Genomic DNA, 17995 nt, shown 5'->3' with positions numbered 1-17995 from the left:
TTCTTGGTGGTATGAGGTCCCCTGTCCTTTGCTGACTTCTGTCTTTTATATCTCAAAAGATACTGACTCAAAATACAACCTAATCTTTTGAGTCCTGCCTCATTAACATAACTGCCTCTAATCCTGCCTCATTAACATATAAGTAGAATTTACAACACATGGGAAAATCACATCAGATGATAAAATGGTGGACTATAACACAATACTGGGAATCGTGGCCTAGCCAAGTTGATAACACATTTTTGGGGGACACAATTCAATCTGTAATAGGAACCCTATGAGGCAGTTCTACTCTGTTCTGTAGGATCGCTGTAAGTCAGAATCGACTCAACGGCAGCAGGTTTTGGTTTTTTCCAAGTTTTTGACCACCCAGCCAAGCTGTGAGCAACTCCCTATAAATCAGTATAGATCAATACTTTGGGCCATATCTCATTCTAGACAGGATGGGTGACCAGATGTATTACAGTTTGAAGATCTACTCGCCAGGTTTTTCTTCACTGCCCTTCAGATCTGTCACTGCACAGGATGAAGAGTTGCAGCTCTGTCCACTTTCAGGTGGTTCCAGCATCTGTGAGCTAGACTTGGCTTTTTCTTCCTCAGTCATTTGGCCATAAGGAACACAAGGAGGCCCTGGGCCTGACTCTAGAGAGGCAGCAATGCAACAGGTGTCGATGTTGAAGGAATCTGACCCCCTGTTTATGCAACTCTACCTCCTGCCCATGTTCAGTCTCTTACCTGCCATTTCCACTTGATGATAGATGGCTGCTGCACACACGCCCAACCTTATGGTGAGGTGGGTCAGACAATGCCTGTCTTATCATGGAATGATTAGGCATGGAGTCTGTCCTAGGAAAAAGGAGAAGCTGATTCTCAAAAGGAGAATATCTCTAGAAAAAGAACATGGCTCAGATTTGCTTCCAAATCCTGGAGATCTGCACGGTGACTCTTCTGTTGGTCCTTGCTAGGGTCTCCGTAAAGAATCCTTATTTGCCACGGATGTTTCAAGTTCCATTGGATCTTCTGGATCATAAGATTCAAGTGGTGGAGCAGCATGTGTGGCAGACAGCCTGAACTTGCTCTGGTTCCACTTGACACTGGCAGCCATATGATGCCTTCAGATGTGTAGAAAGAACTCAAATGTGGTTATGTTGTCTCCAAAATCCGAAAAAGCCTGCCAAGCAATTTTCATTTACCTACCTTTTTTACTAGGTGCAGCAGCTTGGAGGGGAGATCCCTTGGAGGAGATATCTTGACATGCTCCAGACCACTGAACCCCCAGAATTCACCAAGTTGCGAACCCCTGTTTTGGGGAGGTTATTGCTCACTCTCTAGTTATGTTTTACTGAAGCATCTATAATATTTGCTACTTCCTGCTTATCAGATCCAGTCCACAAAATGTCACCAATGTAGTGAACCAGAGTGATGTTTATGGGGTGTTAAGATGGTCAATATGTCTGTGGACTGTACAGCAGAGAGCAGGAGAATGGATGCAGCTCTGATGTTCTACCAGGTAGGTATCCTGTTGGCCCTGCCAGGTAATAGCAAGCTGCATTTTGTAGTCCTTACAGATTGGTATGAGATAGTGTGGTTCAGTGGTAGAATTCTCCCCTTCCATGTGGGTTTGTTTCCCGGCCAGCGCACTTCATGCACAGCCACCACCTGTCGTCATTGGAGGCTTGCATGTTGTTATGATGCTAAACAGGTTTTAGCAGAGCTTCTAGACTTAAGATGGACTAGGAAGAAAGGCCTGGTGATCCGCTTCCAAAAATCAGCCAGTGAAAACCCTATGAATTACAACACTCCAATCCACAACTGATCGTGGGGGTGGCACAGAACCGAGTAGTGTTTTGTTCTGTTGTGCATAGGGTTGCTATGAGTCGGGGGCTGACTTGAGGGCAGTTAACAACAACACAAATTGGTTTGGAAAAAAGGCGTTAGCCGGTTGAGTAGATGCATACTTAGTGTCCGAGGCCATGTTGATTTGATCCAGTAAAGATACTCTATCTCTGACAGCAGCTGCAGTTTGAGCCATCACCTAATTAACTCTTCAGTAGTCCATAATCATTCTCTAAAATCCATTGACTTCTGCACAGGCCAGACAAGTGAGTTAAAAGGGGAAGTGACAGATACTATCACTGCTGCTCCTGTCAAGTCTCCAGTGGGGACATTGATCTCTGAAATCCCCCAGGAATACAATATTGCTTATGATTTACAATCTTTGTAGGGAAGTAAAATTCCAGGGGCTGCTTCTATACAGCTCTTCCTACCATAATAGCCCTCATGCAAATTGATCAAAGAGTTAATGTGGGGATCCTGCGCCACATGCAGGAACTGGGGAAGTAACCACAAGGTGGGCCTGTGGATCAGCTGAGCCCACTGTAAGTTGTACTTGAGCTAAGACTCCAGTAATGACCTGACCACCACAGCCCTGGTTTGATTGGTGGGTCCCAGGGAGCTGCATCTGTTCAGTTAGTGTCTCATCATGCCTAGAGATCTGGGCATTTTCCTGTTCCCTAGGGCACAGCCACTCTGGTAAATGGCCACAGGTCTCTTGGGGGACAATCTGTGGTCTGTACTTGTAGCAGTCCTTCATAATGGGACCTGAAAGGGGCTCTGAGTCTGTGAGTTGACTTTAAGTCTGGAGAGTTAAGTGAGGTCATGACTTCACTGGCATTACATCAGGCTTCTGGCTGCTACTCCTAGATAAGAAAACATGTCTCCAAAAAGACCCGTGTGAGAATGTTCATGCAAACCAAAAGCAACCCAGTGTCTATCAGCAGGAGAATGGACAAGCGAATTGTCGTATATCCATATAACAGAACATTAAAATCAAAACCAGTTGCCATCAAGTGGAGTCCAACTCATGGCAACCCCACGTGTTGCAGAGTAGAACTGCCCCATAGGGTTTTCACTACTCAGCAGTAAAAACACAAACTGCTGATGTATGGAACAACACGGATAAACCCCTGAAACGTGTTGAATGAAAGAAACCAGAAACAAAAGAATATATGCAACATTCTCCATTTAAATAAAGTTCAAGGTTAAACAGAACTAATTCTTGATGATAGGAATAAAACCAGTTAGTTTGGGTGGGGTATCACTGGGAAAGAACATGAGAGAACGTTTAGGAGTGATAGAAATGTTATGTATCTTGATTGGGAAGTGGCATTGAACAGTTGAAGGTGGTGGTGGTTGAGAGCACTAAGAGGGAACAGCACAGGCAAATGCTGCAGGACAGCAGGGGCCCTGTGACTGCTGGAAGGCCAGTGTGGCTGGAGCACAGCAGTGCAGAGATGAAAGACACCATGGGCATTGGTGATGTCAAAATTAGCTGGCAAGATGGCAGCACCAGGCATGGTGGAGGAACTGGAGCTGTTTATTTGAAGACATGTTGAATCTCTTGATAGAGGTCAGCACATGAAGGAAGGATAAACCTTAGTTCTGTGTGGCTCTGAGAAGGAGAACTAGTGGGAAGGAGTCACAGAAAAGTAGATAATCTCTGTAAATATTCTAAAGAAGAACTTTCTCCAAAGAAAGCTATCTAGAAATGGGGTGGGTGATTAGAAAAGTCCCCATCCAAGCCACCGTTCAGCTCATTGCCAAAAGATTGCCATCTGGGACTTGAGCATCTGATGAATGTGACTGGCTGTATCCTTGAAGACTTGGTGACATGGGTTAGCATGCATAAGGGTTTGGGGGATAGCTTATGGTCAGCACCTGTGAGGGCAGCAAGGTGAAGCAGTGGGAGAGGTTGGGAAGTGACACAGCCACGACAAAAGGCCTTGCCGACCCTGCAGGAACTCTGACACCGAGGCGGCTCCTCAGAGATGTTCTGAGTTGGAGCAAAGTGACCAGGACTTTCAGCTCCCACAGAGCTCCATCCCTGGATGCAGGTCACCCTGGGAAGGGTGTGACCTTGGGCAAGGCCATGACCTCAGTGAAGGGGTGTGATCTCGGGTGAGGCTGCTCTGTCATCTTACAGAGGAGGTCCTGGCAAAGGTCTCAGCTGTGAGCCCTCTACAAGCAACACCCCTACAGTGGGGGAAATGAGGTCTCGGTCCTGGGGTTCAGCGTCCACTCTGAAGTCACACCCTGTGTGCTCCTGGTATTCAAGACCCTCACCTCAGTGTGGCACGGTCTCACCCCAATGCAGACCCTGCGGTCAGATTTAACTCAGCACACCTAAAGTGCCAACCTGGACAGTTCCTGGGGCAGGATGCTGTCTGCTCCCAGTGTCTCTCTGGGCCTAGCTCTCTGTGCACAGGACCCTGCCCAGAAAGGGAGCTATCCTCTCTTTCCATGGAGAGAAAAATGTCTTGCCTACGGCCTTACCCACTTTATCAGTTGTGGGAGCTCATGTCAGTGTGAGATAACTGCTCTCTGTGCAGCACGTGTGTGAACATGAGTCCAGACGCATTACAACTCCAGGAGACCCCTGATGGCAACTTGGGACTGGCAGCCTCACTCAGCAGAGATGGGGCAGGGTGCTAGCAGGGCTCTACACTAGTGGACAGGGTTTCCTGGGGCTGGCTGGGCTCCTCTCTAGCCCAGGCTCCTCATCCGCAAAATGGGAAGCGGGTGGTTAACATGGATGGCCTGCAAAGTCCCAACTCTTAACGTGATGATTCTAAGGTTTTATTTTCTCTCAGCTCCGTCTTCCAGAGGTGATGCCAGTAAGCTGTGAGTGTATTAAAACGTCGGGCAGGAGAGGAAGAGGAAATGTACGTAAGTTGCGTTTTTGTAGTATTTTAAAGCTAGAAGAGAGGAACACCCTGTCTGAATGGTATTCATTCAACGACCATGATAGCCACCATGTGGGACACTGCTCCAGACCTAGGGCAGGGCAGACTGAGCCTGTGCTCATGGAGAGAGCAGTCTCATGGGGATACAAATGTGTCAGACTGTGTAAGTGGTCCATAGAACAGGTGACGGACTGTAGAGCAATGGCAGTGGGTCTGCTGTTTAGAAGGAGTGATGAGTGTCCTAGTGTGGCTGTAACAAATCACCAGAAACTGGGTGGCTTACAAAAGAAATCTGTTCTCTCATAGTTCTGGAGGCACAAGTCTGAATTCAGGGTATCAGCAAGGCCATGGACACTTAGTTTAAAAAAAAAAAAAAACAGGGTGAGAGATGGGAGAAGGCCTCCCTCAGTGGTGCAGGCTTGCAGAAGAGGGATGGGCACTGCTGCAGGAATAGCACAAAGCCCCATCCAGATGCTTCTACCCTAAGGAACAAAAGCCTTAAACTGCTAGGGAAAGGACAACAAACCCTGTTGGCCCCAGGATACAGGTAAAGGCCCATCGAAGTTGGTGGAAAGGAAAAGAAAATTCCTCTTACTGCAGGCAGAGGGCAGGAAATCGTCCTGGACTCGGAGGGGCAGAATCACTGGAAAAGCCTCATTTCCCTAGACCCAGGAACATAGGGCCTAAGACTGAGACTGGAACAGGGTAGCAGAAAACCCCCTGCCCTTCCAAACGGGGTTAGCAAGCACTGAGTAACCGCTAATGTGAGAGAGGGGGGAAATGTGGAGAAAGAACCTCTGAGAGGTACACAGGAAAGGTGTAAACCTGAGGGTGGAGCAGGAACATTGTGAAATACACTCTGGTAAATCAGCCCCCTCCTTAAAAACAAGGTAACATTAGGGGAGTTTGAAGCCAGTAGTGCATTGAATGTCTTGGAAGAAATACAACCAGAATGCTCCTTAGAAGCAAGGATGGTGAGACTATGTCTTACATACTTTGGACATGTTGTCAGGAGACACAACAAGTGCATTGAAGGTAACCATAGCAACCACTCAAATCCAACTCAACTCCTAACTAGGTTGACTCAACTCTGCACAATAATGGCTTAGAAGAAAAGGCATGTCCATTTTCAGGCATAAATCATTCTTACCTCAGTCTCTGCTGTCCTACCCATGTTTGGCATTCAATAAAAAATTACAAGACACACAAAAGAGCAAGTAAAATCAACCCACTGTCAAGAGACAAATCAACTGAACCAGACTCAGATGCTCAAGGTATTGAAGCTATTAGGCAAATTTAAAATAATTATGATTAATATGTTGTAGGCTCTAGTGGAAAACATGCACAAACATGCACGAACAAATGGGGAACTTCAGAAGAGATGGAAACTATAAGGAAGAGTCAAATGGAAAAGCTAGGGGAAAAAACAGTAACAGAGATGAAGAATGCCTTCTATGGCTTATTGTAGATGCAACACAGCTGAGAAAAGAAGCACTGAACTTGAAGGCCAGTAGAAATTACTCAAACTGAAATGGGGGAAAAAAGGTGAAAAATACCCCAACAGCACAGAGCACCAGAGGGTAGAAGAAATATTAGAAGAGATAATGGTCAGTAATTTTCAAAAAATAATGAAAACATCAAGCCACGGATCCAAGAAGCCCAGGGAACCACAAACAGGATAAATACCAAAACAAAGCAAACAAACAAACCAAAAAAACACCTAGCTACATCATACTCAGACTGCTCAAAAGTTAAAGTAATGAGGAAAATTTGAAGGTGAATAAAGAGGAACAAAGATAGGAATTACAACAGATATCTTGTGAGAAACTATGCAAGCCAGCAGATAATGGAATGCTATCCTTAAAATGTTGAAAGGAAAAAACTGAACTCAGAATTCTATATCTAGAGAGAGAATATCTTTCAAAAATGAAAGAGAAATAAAGACTTTATTAAAACAAACCAAAAAAGAGAATTCATTACCAGTAGAGCTACGTTATAAGAAAGTTGAAGTTCTTCAGATAGGAATATGATACCAGACATAGAATTGGGTTTATACAAAGAAATGAAGATCCCTGGAAATGAAGGTAAATATAAAATACATTCTTTTTTTTAAATTTTTAATCTCTTTAAAAGATAGTAGCTTTCTAAATAAAAAAGAGTAGCAATGTATTGTGAGTTTACAGAGCACGTGGAAGTAAAATGTATGACAATACAAAATGGGAGAGTGGAATTGAGAGTATACTGCTGTAAGGTTACTGTTGTAAATATACTGTTGAAGGATATATTTGAGGGTTGACTGTGATTAATTAAAGATGCATATTGTAAACCCTGGGCAACCAGTAAAATTTTTTTAAAGATACATAAATAAAAAGACCAGTCTTGCCATGAAGTAGGACAGGGGTTGACAAACTATGACTCACAGGTCAAATCTAGCCCACCACCTCTTTTTGTAAAATAAAGTTTTATTGGAGCACAGCCATCCCAATTTGGCTGCTTTCCCACTACAACAACAGAGTTGAGTAACTGTTGAGTAGTTCGATCACAAACTCTATGGCCCACAAAGCCTAAAATATTTATTATTTGGCCTTTTACAGGAAAGTTTGCCACCTCCTGGAGTAGGGGGACAAGGTGGCAACAGAGAGGCCGGTGGAGAGGCTGTTGTCCTCATCCAGGTGAGAAATGATGGGAGCTTAGACTCAAGAGGCTATGATGAATGGTTGGAATTGGGTGAATTTTGGAGGAGGACCAACAGAACATGGATAAAACTGACAGTATTTAGAGAAGTTATTTTCAAACTCTCTTTGTAGCACAGGATCCTTTTCTTTAAAAAAAAAAAAAAATTAAACTTACACAAGAGTCAACTTAAAAACAGACCCTTCCCCCCAAAACCAAGATTATTTTATCTGAGTGAAGTTTGGGTAGAGGACCCTGCACCCTGTTTTCTCAGCACCCCAGACTTCCCCTGGCATCGCACAGAGCCCCTCAGGTTCAGATAAGCAGAATTTGAAAACTATAGATCCAAAGCATGGACATCTGTACAACTTGTGATGTCACTTTGCAGTGTCTACTCTGTCACAGGATTTAATGTCACCATGTTATAAGATAGGACGCTGCTTGCATGAAGCATGGTGGTGAGAAAACAACCTGACCAAAATGCCACCATTTGCCATGTTGGGCTGACTGTATAATGGGTCAGACACATGTCTTGGACAGGTACTTTCTAGATGCCTACTTGCCTGGAGACAGCAATGGGGTAGAGATGCCCTTGCAGAGGGCCTGATAGCTTGTGGCTGGTGAAAAGATGGGAGTATTGGATGGAGCATCAGGTTCCCTGTCTACAGCTTCCAAAGTGTGTTAATGTGAATTTCTGGTATATGTAGGTATGCAAGATAATTTCAGGTGGCATGAATAATTTTAATTTACATAATCACATATTTATCTTAATGTATAAGTGCTTCTAAGCGTATGTATTTTAAGGTTTAAGTGCTACTGAAAATATAGGCTTAATGCTAATATAAATATAAATGCTAATAAATATATAGGTAACCTCTAAAATGTGTGAATATTCAGATATTATTGCTTAGTGTTGAAAGCTGGACATTGAATACAGAAGTCCAAAGAAGGACTGATGACTTTGAATTATGGTGTTGATGAAGAATACCAAATATACCATGGACTACCAGAAGAACGAACTAGTCTGTCTTGGAAGAAGTACAGCCAGAGTGCTCCTTGGACATGTTACCAGGAGGGACCAGTCCCTGGAAAAGGACATCAGGCTTGTAAAGTAGAGGGTCAGCGAAAAAGAAGACGACCCTCGATGAGAATTGACACAGTGGCTACAACAATGGGCTTAAACATAGCAACAATTGTGAGGATGGCACAGGGCCAGGTAGTATTTTGTTCTTTTGTACATAGGGCCGCTGTGAGTCAGAACCAACTTGCCAGCACCTAACAACAGCAGCATTGCTTAGTGTACCATTCAGAATCTATAACATTTAGCATGAGATTAAAGTAGGTATATTTAAAATGTAAGTCAATTTAAAAAAAATATTAATACTAGAGCAGTTTGGTGGCTAGATATGGCAAAAGGTAGAATGTAAATGAAAACCCTCTCTTGCTGTATTCCCGGGAAATATCAGTCATCCTTTGAGGGTAGCTTGTCCGATTGAACTTGAGCTGCCCGCCTTCCTGTCCACTCCAGGCCCCCCTCCCCTCCCACACACACACTGTGCTTCACACCCTCGATGAAGTCTCAAGGAGGGAATCTGTTTTTAAAAGAGATGTGGATAGCCCCAGCCTCCCATCCTGCTGGTATTTGCCTCCCATGTACGCTATGCCATGCCCTTCTTAAGTCTTCTCTTTATTTTCTTTCCCTCTTCAGGGAAAGAGAGAAGGAAAGACCCACCGTTACTTGTACCTAGCTGCTCACAACCCAGCACAAGTTGATAAACTTCCCATGAGCCCAGTGGGACCTTTGAAACTGCAGGTGTGCATGAAACAAGGTGCTTTTGCTGTGGGTCAGTCCCAGGAGGGCAAATGTGAGGGCCATGTAAGGACACAGCCAAGACCAAGTGTGAGGAGCTGCAGCCACCAGGGGCATTATTTCTGCAGGGGTTCTTGGGGCATGACCAGCAGGCGAAGATGACTTTATTTTTAGGTATTTGTGAGCGACAGTTTACATAGAGAACCGGGGTCAAGAGAGTGAAGTAGCCTCCTGCTCTGACATCTCCCTCTCTCTATGTTTCTGTCTGTCTCTCTCTGAGCTCTATGTGGTGGGACCCCTTTCCTGGGAGGGAGCACATATGATCTTGAGGCCGCTGTCCTCGTCGCTGGAGGAAGGCTGCACAGATGTGGTCCCAGGAAGGGGCTGCCACCTCTCCGTGGGGGCCAGGCCCTGTCCCCTGTGGCCCCCCACGCTCTCCTCGGTGGGTGCCCTCTGCTCTGGGAAGCAAAAGCTGCAAGTTTCCACCGGCTCTGGCGTCCCGGCCCCAACGCTTCCAACTTCCATCAAGTGATCTGAGAAAGGGGTGGAGAGGTGTTGGCCCGGCCTTATCCTCCTCCTCATTCCTGCACCCCAAGCAACATCAGCAGGTACACACTGGTACGAGCACAGGTTGTGATGAAAAGGAAATACTTATGCAAACTGGTAAATCATCACTGTCTCCCACCCCTAAACCCTGCCCGGTCCTCCAGCCAGCCCAGCCCCATCCACCCCAGGACTTCAGGCATCTCCTCAGGCTCAGGAGCTACAGAGCAACCGCCCAGCAGAGCAGAGCCCACTAAGGCTCAACTCTGACTTCCCTTCTGAGTGTCGTGCAGCCTGCACCCCCAAACAGTCAACACCACTGGGGACAACCAGCTCCCCTGTTTACTGGGACTTTTCCAGATGGCTGGCCCCTGCATATCCTTTCGTCAGGCTCTACGTCCCTCTCTGCCTGCCTACGTATGTGTTTAAACCTGACTTTTCCTGGAGAGAAGAAATACTGCAGGGATGTGCTCAAGCCTTTCAAAGGATGATTTGGCAAAATGCCAACCACTTAGAACCAGGGCAATGACAAGACAAAGGGGTTGCTCCGTGCTTGTGACACGCAGTGAGAATGGGGGAGGACTCACCCTGGGAGGATTCGGCCTGAGTGTGGCTTGGCTCGTGGGGTAGCTGGCAAGAGCACTGGCCCCCTCTCCTCTTGAGGAAGCAGGCCATGGCCACAAGGAAGCAGCAGACAACGGCACACAAACAGAGGCCTAGCGTAGTGTAGACCAGGGCCAGCTGGCCCCCACTCAGCTTCAGCCCTTGGGGTGCTGCAAGACAGGGGGACACCCAGAGCTCAGGAGGAGCTATTTCTCCGTAGGGCCTTTTTCTTCTTAGGCCAGCAGCCTCCAACTCTATGGTCTTTCTCCTTATTAGGTCCATTCAATCCACGTTAAATCCACACCCACATGCAACCCTCATATGATCCACGTGCAACTCACAATCCACATGCAACTCAGTCCACATGCAACCCACACAAATCCACATGCAACCCCCATACAACCCACATATAATCCATATGCAACACACATGCAACCTGCACAATCCACATGCAACCACATGAAATCCACATGCAACCTATACAGTTAACACAAGTCCACATGAAACTGACAATCCACACACAGCCTAGACACAATCCACATGCAACCCACAGGGCCATCCCCACCCAGCTGTGTGGTTGCTGGGCCTGTGGAGAGCTTAGTCCCCAGCCCCCTGGTCTGCTGTAGGCCTTCTGGACCCTGAAGCTTGGTTGACTGACACACTCTCTGGACCCTGGAGGAAATTGACCCCCAACACATAATGTCAGTGGCAACTTCTTCCGAGGCCTCAAGGCTGGAGGAAACATCCTTGAGTTGGCCCTTTTCATTGTCTCCACTTGATATGAGGATATAGATTATGGCAGGACCAGAGATGGATGGGTGGGTGGGTGGATGGATGGATGGATGATAGCTCAGGAGGTTGCCTCTGTCTTCCCTGAAATAGGCTCTTCCTCAAAGGAGAGGCCTTCTTGGTGGACTTTATTGTCCCAATCTGGATAGTCTTGAGAGTGAAATGGGGCACGATTACTAATTAGTCTGGTATGACAGGTATGGACTAGGACTGCCCTAGGGAGTTGGGGCATGTGGTCTCTCTACTTCTAAGTGACTCAGACCTCCCTGTTTTGATGTCAGAGGGAGAGTAAGCCCAGGACCAAAGCTCTCCCCTTGAAATTTTGCCTCATTCCAAGCTTTTCCACTATATGTGAGGCATTTTCTGTACATTATCTCCCTTAATCCTCCTGGGTCTGTGAAGGAAGATTGATTACCCCATTTTTTAAATTGAGATATAATTCATATACAAAAATCACCATTTTAAAGTGTACAATTTAGTGGTTTTTAGTATATTCACAAGGTTGTGCAACTGTGACCACTATTTAATTCCAGAACATTTTCATCACCCCAAAAGGAAACCCTGTTTCTGTTAGCAGTCACTCCTCAGTCTTCTCTCCCCCTACCCCTGGCAACTGTTATTCTACTTCCTGTCTCTATAGATTTACCTATTCTGGACATTTCATATAAATGACGTTATATAATATGTGGTCTTTGTGACTGCCTTCTTTCACTTAGCATAATGTTTTCAAGGTTCATCCATGTTGTATGTATCAGAACTTTTATAGCTGGATAATATTCCATTGTATGGATAGAACATACTTTGCTTATCCAACATGAGTTGGTGGACATTTGGATTGTTTATGCTTTTTTACTATTATGAATAGTCTGCTATGAACATTCATGTCAAGTTTTTGCAATCCCCTGAGTATATAGCTAGGAGTGGAATTGCTGGATTATATGCTAACTCTGTGTTTAACTTTTTGAGGAACCGCCAGACTCTTTTCCAAAGTGGCTTCACTGTTTTAAACGCTATTTTGAGTTGACGAAACTGAGTCTCAAAGTCACACTGTTCCCAGTGGCAGGACTGCAGCTGGGAGTCAGGTCTGACCAACTGACACAGGTGCTTCAGTCTGGGGACCAGCATACTACCCAGGGCAGAGAGGCAGAAGGCTTCCCCTTTGCCCTGACATGTGCGCCTGAGATCCTGGAGTTAGTAGTTATCTGGTACAATCAGCTCACTGCCTGCTGGTCTCAGGGAGTAAAGGGCACAGGCACAAGTTATTGTCAGCCAAAGGGATGCATCTCTCTTGTCCGGGAGACAGCCCCCTGGAGGTGCAGTTCCAAGAGCCACCAGCAGGGGCATTGCTCCTAGCTCTGTCTGCTAGGAGTTCAGGCTGGCCCAGCACTAAAATCATTTACTTCCAGCTGTTTTTTTTTTACTATTTTCAAAGCCATTTCTCACCAAAAAAGTGAGATTTCCCAGGCCTGCTGCTGTCTCCAGCCCAGGTTTGGGCTGGCCCGTTGGGCAGCACTATAACTGGTAGCTTAGGGGCAGAGCAGCATGGTGTTGCTGGGCTTGAGAAGGGGGCAGCAAGGCCTGTAGAGCCTGACTTGCCTGGGCTGAACACGACTGTGAACACTACTCAACTTCTTTAGGCCTCCCTTGTTTCTTCATATGTACTCCTATCTCAGAATTACAATACCTATAAATATGCAAGAGGCCTGAGTGGAAAGTTCCAGTAAGTTACCAAGCATCACCTAGCCTCTACAGCTCAGTAGCAAGGGAAGTCTGTCCTTGGGAAGGTGCACTGGCTCACACTGAGAGGGACAAGGTGGGCTGGGTCTGGAGAGAACACCTTCTTCCATGCCCCATCTCTGCTCAGCGCAGGGCTCTCTACCCCTTGCCCTCATGGTCAAAAGTGGGGCCGTCTTCTCAGCATGGGGATGACCTGCCCAGCATTTGGCTGTCAGTTCTCCTTAGCTCACCTCTGCCCCATGCATTGTCTGTTTCCGCCAGAGGTTGGATGTTCACACTTAAAAGAGGGCTGCTTATGGTGAGGGGGAGCCTCACTGTTAGGTCACTGGAAACCTTCAGATATCAATATCTTAGGCCATTTTTGTACTTTGCTGGTCTGTTTCCCACAGAGGAATCCCCCAGTCTCTGTGTGGCAGCAGGCTAGCCTCAGGGAGTTAGTCTTGTGAATGTCGCCCTGGTTTGCCTTGCTGTGGCAGAGTGGATAAGCTTTGGAACCCACAGACTGGGCTCCAATCCCAGCTCAGCCATGTCCACAATGTGTGGGTCTTAGCAAGTCAGTCCATCTTTTGAGAGTTAGTTTCTCAATCTGTAAAATAGGAAGTATTAATCTGTCAGTTTGTCGAACTGTGGTGGCTTGTGTGTTACTGTGATGCTGGAAGCTATGCCACCAGTATTTCAGATACCGGCAGAATCACCCATAATGGATAGGTTTCAGGGGAGTTGCCAGACTAAGACAGACTAGGAGGAAAGGCCTGGCAATTTAGTTCTGAAAATTGGCCAGTAAAAACCCTATGGATCACAACAGAATATTTGATACAGTGCTGGAAGGAGTCCCTGAGCAGTGAAAATGGTTAAGCCCTGTACTACTAACCTACATGTCAGTGGTTCAAACCCACCAAGGCTCCTCAGAGGACAGGCCTGGCGATCTGCTTCAAAAAACTCACAGCCTTGAAAACCCTATGGAGCAGTTCTACTCTGCACACATGGGGTCACCACGAGTCGGAATCGACTTGACAGCAACAAAAACATAGTGCTGGAAGATGAGCCCCATAGGTTGGAAGGCACTCAAAATGCACTGTGGCCACAATGGACTTAAGCCTACCAGCAGTTGTGAATATGTGCAGGACCAGGCAGTGTTTGGTTCTGTTGTACATGGGGTCGCCATGAGTTGGAGCCAGCTCGACAGCAACTAACAACAATATTGATATGAAGCAACTCTGTTGTGTGAGAGGTGGGGAATGTCCCGAGTTGATTGGAAGAGTTGAATGTTGTGGACCGGGAGAGGATACACAGGCCAGCATCCATGCCCTCAGCCATGAATTTGCAGTTCCTGTCATGAGAGGCTGCAGCAGATTACCAACGGCCACAGATTTGTAGGCTCAAGTTTTTTGCCAGTCCTCCCAGCAGGAGGTGGAGTGTATCTCCACCTTTGAATCTGCTGGCCCTGTGACTTGTTTGAGTAATAGAACACAGTGGGGGTGATGTATACAGGGTCCAGGCTGGGGTTCAAGAGGCCTGACAGCTGCCCTTTTGCCCACTTGGGACACCGCTGCCTCGGAGACCAGCCCAGGCTGCCTCCTTGAGGATGAGGGACCCGTTCCAGCAAATGACCAAGATGTGGGTTCGAGTCCAGCCAGCACCATGGGTGCAGACATGAGCCCTGCCACTGAACTGGGCCCAGACCACCGACCTGTGGAGTTCCAACAAATGATTGCTGTTCGAAACTATTACATCTCGGCTCAGTTTGTTTTGCAGCAAGAGATACCTGACCCAGAGCCAGTTTCCCCAGCCTTAATTTAGACCTGACTTGCCCGATGAGGCGGGCATGCATAACTCTGACCCTGCACCTCCACCACTATCATGAGAAGGGTACAACTGGCCAGCCCACTGGTCCCAGGATGAGGACAAGACATGTGAACATTGCCTGGCCCCAGCCAACCACCAGATTCAAGAAACTGCCTGGGTTAGGGTGCTTTGTTATGCAGCAGTAACTGGCCAATGAGAGAGCAGGCAGGAGTAGGAGACTGCAGTCTAGCCAAGTGGGACATGTGGCCAGGTAACCTCCAGTACCAGGGCACATGAGCCTTCCCCCTTGGTGTCTCAGTATTGGGGCCTAGCTTAATGGAAATGGTTTGATCATGCAGAGAGTCACAGGTAAGAGAAACTAGCCAGCCTCCCGGGAGCTGTAAGCCTGTTGTCTCTCCAACAGACCAAGGGCGTTGGAGATATCATCTCAAATGTTCCAGGATCCCACGGTCTCCCCCTCCCATCCTTTCTGTCACCAAGAAGCAGGGCAGGGGAGCCAAGAGCGGTAGGCTAGGAGGATGGTTCGGCACTTCGCAGACAGCAACCCCAGGGCACCCTTATTTACCATGTGCAGAGGGCCAGCTCCACTATAAACTTTTTGGTAATATCTTTCCCTTCTCATTCTTAGGCAGCCTCTGTGGCCTGTAACTTTAAATCTGAATCCTCTGCAGACATGGGCTCCGTCTCCTGCCCGGACTGCAGCAAGGCTAGTTCTGCGTGGGACTTGCTGCCTTGTGCTTTGAGAAGTCACTCTTCCTCGGAGCCTCCATTATAAGGCTCCAACCCCCATCCTTTCTCCTCCTGCTTCCTTCATGCCCATAAACTTCTGAAATTTTGCCGACATTGTTCATATCCTGTGATGCCCCCTGGCTTCTGGCCGTGTACCTGAACTCTGGGTGTCCTTCTTGCAGCCACTGCTTATTTAGGACTAGGGCCTGACCTCCCACCCATTCTGACCCTCAGACCTTCAGGAAGCTTACCTGAAACTGCCTCCGAGCCTCTGGACTCTGGTCCCTGGTAGCTTCCTGAGTTGTTGGGCTTGGCTTCAGCCTCCCCAGTCTTCTGCCTTCGGAGCTGTGGAGGGAAGTTTACTTGGCTCTGTTCCTTGAATTTGTTCTCACAGAAGTATGCACATTGCTTGGGGTGTTGTCCACAGATGGAGGCACAGCTGATGCAATCATTCAGAAGATAGTCATAGTACCTGCCTGGCTCCTTGCGGCAGCTGAGTGACTCTGGAAGACAGAAATAGGTGATGCTAATGGGTGACAAAGATTTGTAGGAGCTATGAGTCTGGTCTCAAAAGGCATCAAAGTTTAAAAAAAAAATCAGAGTTTAATTACCAAAAGCAATTCCAAAGTAATTCAAGTCCTTTTACAGTATACAAACTTAAGGCTATATATTGCTGTCTAAGTACTGTTTTAACTGCATCCCACACATTTTGATATGTAATATTTTAAACATTTTTAGTTCAAATTTTTTTTTTGTTTTATTATTTCTTCTTTAACCTATAGATTATTTAAAAGGGCATTTCTTAGTTTCCAAATGTATACAGATTTTCCAGTTATCTTTTTAGATTGGTATCTAGATTGTCACTCAAGTTCTTTACCTGCATCTTTCAAACCCATCAAGGAAAAACATATTTCATATTAATATAAGGAATGGTGGAGGAAAAGCCAGAATCCTCTTTGGCAACTTTGAGGAAGGGGCTGAAAGGCAAGTGGGGAAGTTCACATTAATAGTATTTCTTCTGTCTTATTATTAAATAAGAATGGCAGGTGCAAGGAGCAGAAACCAAGCAAAATTAAACCCCAAGCCTATGTCCTTCGGGGCTTGCCTTAAGAGTGCATAAAAGAAATAGATTTGAGACAATCATTCACCTTATGAAAAGGCTCAGAATATTTTTACTTTTATGAGGCAAGTTTCCCTTGTCATTAAAATAAGATTCTATTTATAAAAATGTGACTAACATAAGACTTTAAGGACACATCTCAGAGGCAGGGTGGGAGAGTGGTTACGAGTACAGACTTCAAAGCCAAACAAACTGGGGTGGTCTCTTGCTCTACCACTTGGTATATCCATAGAATGGATTTGTTTAAAATACATAAGCAAAAAAACTGGTTGAGGAATGGAAAGGCAAAATTTTTTGCAGTTGTTGATGGGTACACGGGTTTATCATGCTATTCTGTCTATGCTTGGGTATGTTTGATCATTTCTATAATAAAACATTTCAAAAGAAAATAAAAATTTAGAGCATGAACAAGGAAGGCTGAATTGGGCAGTCAAATAAGACCTCTGCAAAGAAGAAACATTTGGGCTGAGACCTGAGGTAGGAGGTAGGAGGGAGCCAAAGAAAGAAGAATGTTGAAATGCATTGCAGGCAGAGGGATCAGCATGTGCAAATGCCCTGAGGCAGGAAAGTGCATCATGTTCAAGAAACTGAAAGGAGGCCAGTGTGGCCAGAGCAGAAAGATGGAGGAGTAAAAAGGTGCCACATTGTACATCTTCGTTCACACCCCTCCGCAGCCACCCTACTGCAGTGGAGCCATCCCATCCCCTGAGCTCAGATCCTGGAACTCACTGCAGAAGGTTGCACAGATGCGTTGGCTCCGACGGCTGCAGATGGGTTTGCAGGAGACGCAGACCATCAATAGGGGATCCCAGTAGTGCTCTTCGGGGCAGGACCTCATGGCTACCCCCGTCCATGAACCCTGTGGGGCTGAGAGACAGGAAGCTGCGAGGGCAGCTGATGGGCAGCTGTAACCAGCCTCTTGTTTGTGGCCTGTCCAGCTCATATGCCAACTCTCTGTCTCAGTGAGCAGAGGGGAAGCCAAGCAAAGCCAGATTCCAACCCCAGCTGCACTTACTGGGTGACCTGATGTGACTGCCTCCCCTCTCTGACCCTCAGTTTTCCCATCTGTGAAATGGTTGTTGTGAGGATTAAATGAGGCCCCTCTCTCACATCAGCTCATGCCCTACTTGTCCCTGCTCTCTGCCCTCCTTAATGTGTCACACCTTCTCCCACCCCAGGGACTTTGCACATACTGTTCCCTTTGCATAAAATGCTCTTCCTTTTCAGCTGGTTAATTCCACCTCATCCTTTAGGTTTCAGTTTAAGCTTCACTTCTACAGGGAAGCCTTTCTGACTCTTCCTCAGATGAGGACATGACCCCTCTCCTACACATCAATAATGCCTTTTACTGGTCCCTGTCCTTATTTTACTTCTATGTGTGTGATTATTTGATACTATCTCCCCCAATAACTGTAAGCATCCTGCGGGCAGGGGTGGTGTCTA

The 17995-nt window shown here is 46.5% G+C and overlaps 1 protein-coding gene and 1 long non-coding RNA gene across 2 annotated transcripts; one reads left to right on the top strand and one right to left on the bottom strand.

Moving 5' to 3' along the window:
* Positions 1 to 239: 239 nt before the first annotated feature.
* Positions 240 to 7582, top strand: LOC111821377 (uncharacterized). The gene is made up of 2 exons (XR_002824808.1): positions 240 to 1510; positions 4650 to 7582. It is a non-coding gene; the product is annotated as an uncharacterized LOC111821377 (long non-coding RNA).
* A 1494-nt stretch (positions 7583 to 9076) lies between these two features.
* On the bottom strand, positions 9077 to 17722 carry TNFRSF13B (TNF receptor superfamily member 13B). The gene is made up of 4 exons (XM_004381146.2): positions 17282 to 17722; positions 15684 to 15935; positions 10356 to 10541; positions 9077 to 9758 (listed from the first exon to the last, which is right to left on the bottom strand). The coding sequence occupies exons 1-4, from the start codon at positions 17493 to 17495 to the stop codon at positions 9508 to 9510; spliced, it is 903 nt and encodes a 300-aa protein (XP_004381203.1). The 5' UTR covers positions 17496 to 17722; the 3' UTR covers positions 9077 to 9507.
* Positions 17723 to 17995: the final 273 nt, after the last annotated feature.

This window comes from Trichechus manatus, unplaced genomic scaffold, assembly GCF_000243295.1.
Source record: "Trichechus manatus latirostris isolate Lorelei unplaced genomic scaffold, TriManLat1.0 scaffold00080, whole genome shotgun sequence".
NCBI classification, from domain to species: Eukaryota; Metazoa; Chordata; class Mammalia; order Sirenia; family Trichechidae; genus Trichechus; species Trichechus manatus.
The sequence above is the reverse complement of the archived record's forward strand: the minus strand, read 5'-3'. Positions and strand labels throughout refer to the sequence as shown.